The sequence below is a fragment of the Chiloscyllium plagiosum genome, unplaced genomic scaffold (genome assembly GCF_004010195.1).
Source record: "Chiloscyllium plagiosum isolate BGI_BamShark_2017 unplaced genomic scaffold, ASM401019v2 scaf_38830, whole genome shotgun sequence".
NCBI classification, from domain to species: Eukaryota; Metazoa; Chordata; class Chondrichthyes; order Orectolobiformes; family Hemiscylliidae; genus Chiloscyllium; species Chiloscyllium plagiosum.
In genome coordinates this window covers 1-1,177 of record NW_025134926.1, presented here as the reverse complement: position 1 = coordinate 1,177, position 1,177 = coordinate 1, and the positions used below count along the sequence as shown (strand labels likewise).

The 1,177-nt window shown below is 36.3% G+C and overlaps 1 protein-coding gene across 1 annotated transcript; it reads right to left on the bottom strand.

Moving 5' to 3' along the window:
- Nucleotides 1–6: 6 nt before the first annotated feature.
- Nucleotides 7–891, bottom strand: LOC122544938 (inhibitor of growth protein 2-like; the record flags this gene model as incomplete). The annotated part of the gene is made up of 1 exon (XM_043684197.1): nucleotides 7–891. A coding segment is annotated over one exon (708 nt), but the record flags the coding sequence as incomplete, so codon positions are not given.
- Nucleotides 892–1,177: the final 286 nt, after the last annotated feature.

The following is a 1,177-nucleotide window of genomic DNA, read 5'->3' as shown; positions in this document are numbered from 1 at the left end:
ATGGTAGGCTACTTCAAAAAATATGGAGGTATGTATCATTTGGGTTCATGAGTCAATATACATTAATCAAAATTCAGCAATGTTTAATACTATCATAAAAATGATTGCATAGTTACACATACATTTTAAGCTAATATACATGATGGGAGAAGTTTGAAAACCTTGTAATATTTATGGTAGTCACTACCTTAACTTCCTATCTTTTTTTGATTTTTCTATGCACTTGTCCATAGTCTTTTCAGTATCACCTCTGCATTTAGGACAATACCATTTGCCTTTTGGCTTGTATGTTAAGCCTACACAAGAAAAGTGAAACCACTCAATTGGGCATTCGTCATTATCACATCCTATCATTTCACCATAAGACACTTGGTTGCACAGACAGTAAGTTGGTTCATTTGGATCGATAGGAAAATCAATGGGGGAGATATCCCTTTCTGGTCTAGCTTTTGAGCGCTTCTTTTTTGCAGATTTTGATCTTTTTTCTTTAGGAGGCTCCTCTGCCTCTTCAGTTTCATTACCAACTTGACACAAATCACGGTTTTCACCGTTTTTTTGTCTACGCAGCCTTCGGGAAGGTCTTTCAGTTTGTGACACTTCCATTTTGATCTTCTCAACAGAGCTCTCATGTTCATTTTGGTCCTCAAAACATTCTGAGTGACTATCCATCTCCCTTGCACAGTTCTCCACTTGCTCACTCATGTGAGAAACAATCTGAATCTTCTCATCTCCCAGCTCTTGGGAGTTAATTAATGCTCGCTGGAGTTGATGCAGCAACCGTTTTCTTTGAGTAATGTCTGTTTCTTGCTTATACTTTTCATAAGCATCATCAAGTTCCTTTAAAACTTCTGAAAAAGGAAAATGACATCTAAGTTTACAAATTAAGGAGCAATTAGCATGGTGTTATTTTAACATCCATCAGCATTCTGTGCTTTAATACATTTGACCAACAGACAATTCTAGAGACAATTAGCTGGCCCCACTGCTGTAACCTACTTACCTTTATACTTATTTTGAGTTGGCACAATTGCAACAATGTTAACACCAACCAAATTCAAAATTTCGATCAAATACACAAGATACAGGCACAGTGGAAGGTGCAACAATAAGATTTACTAGAATAATACTGAAGAGAAACCAATCAGAAAATTTTAACTAGGCTGGAATTCTTCATTGA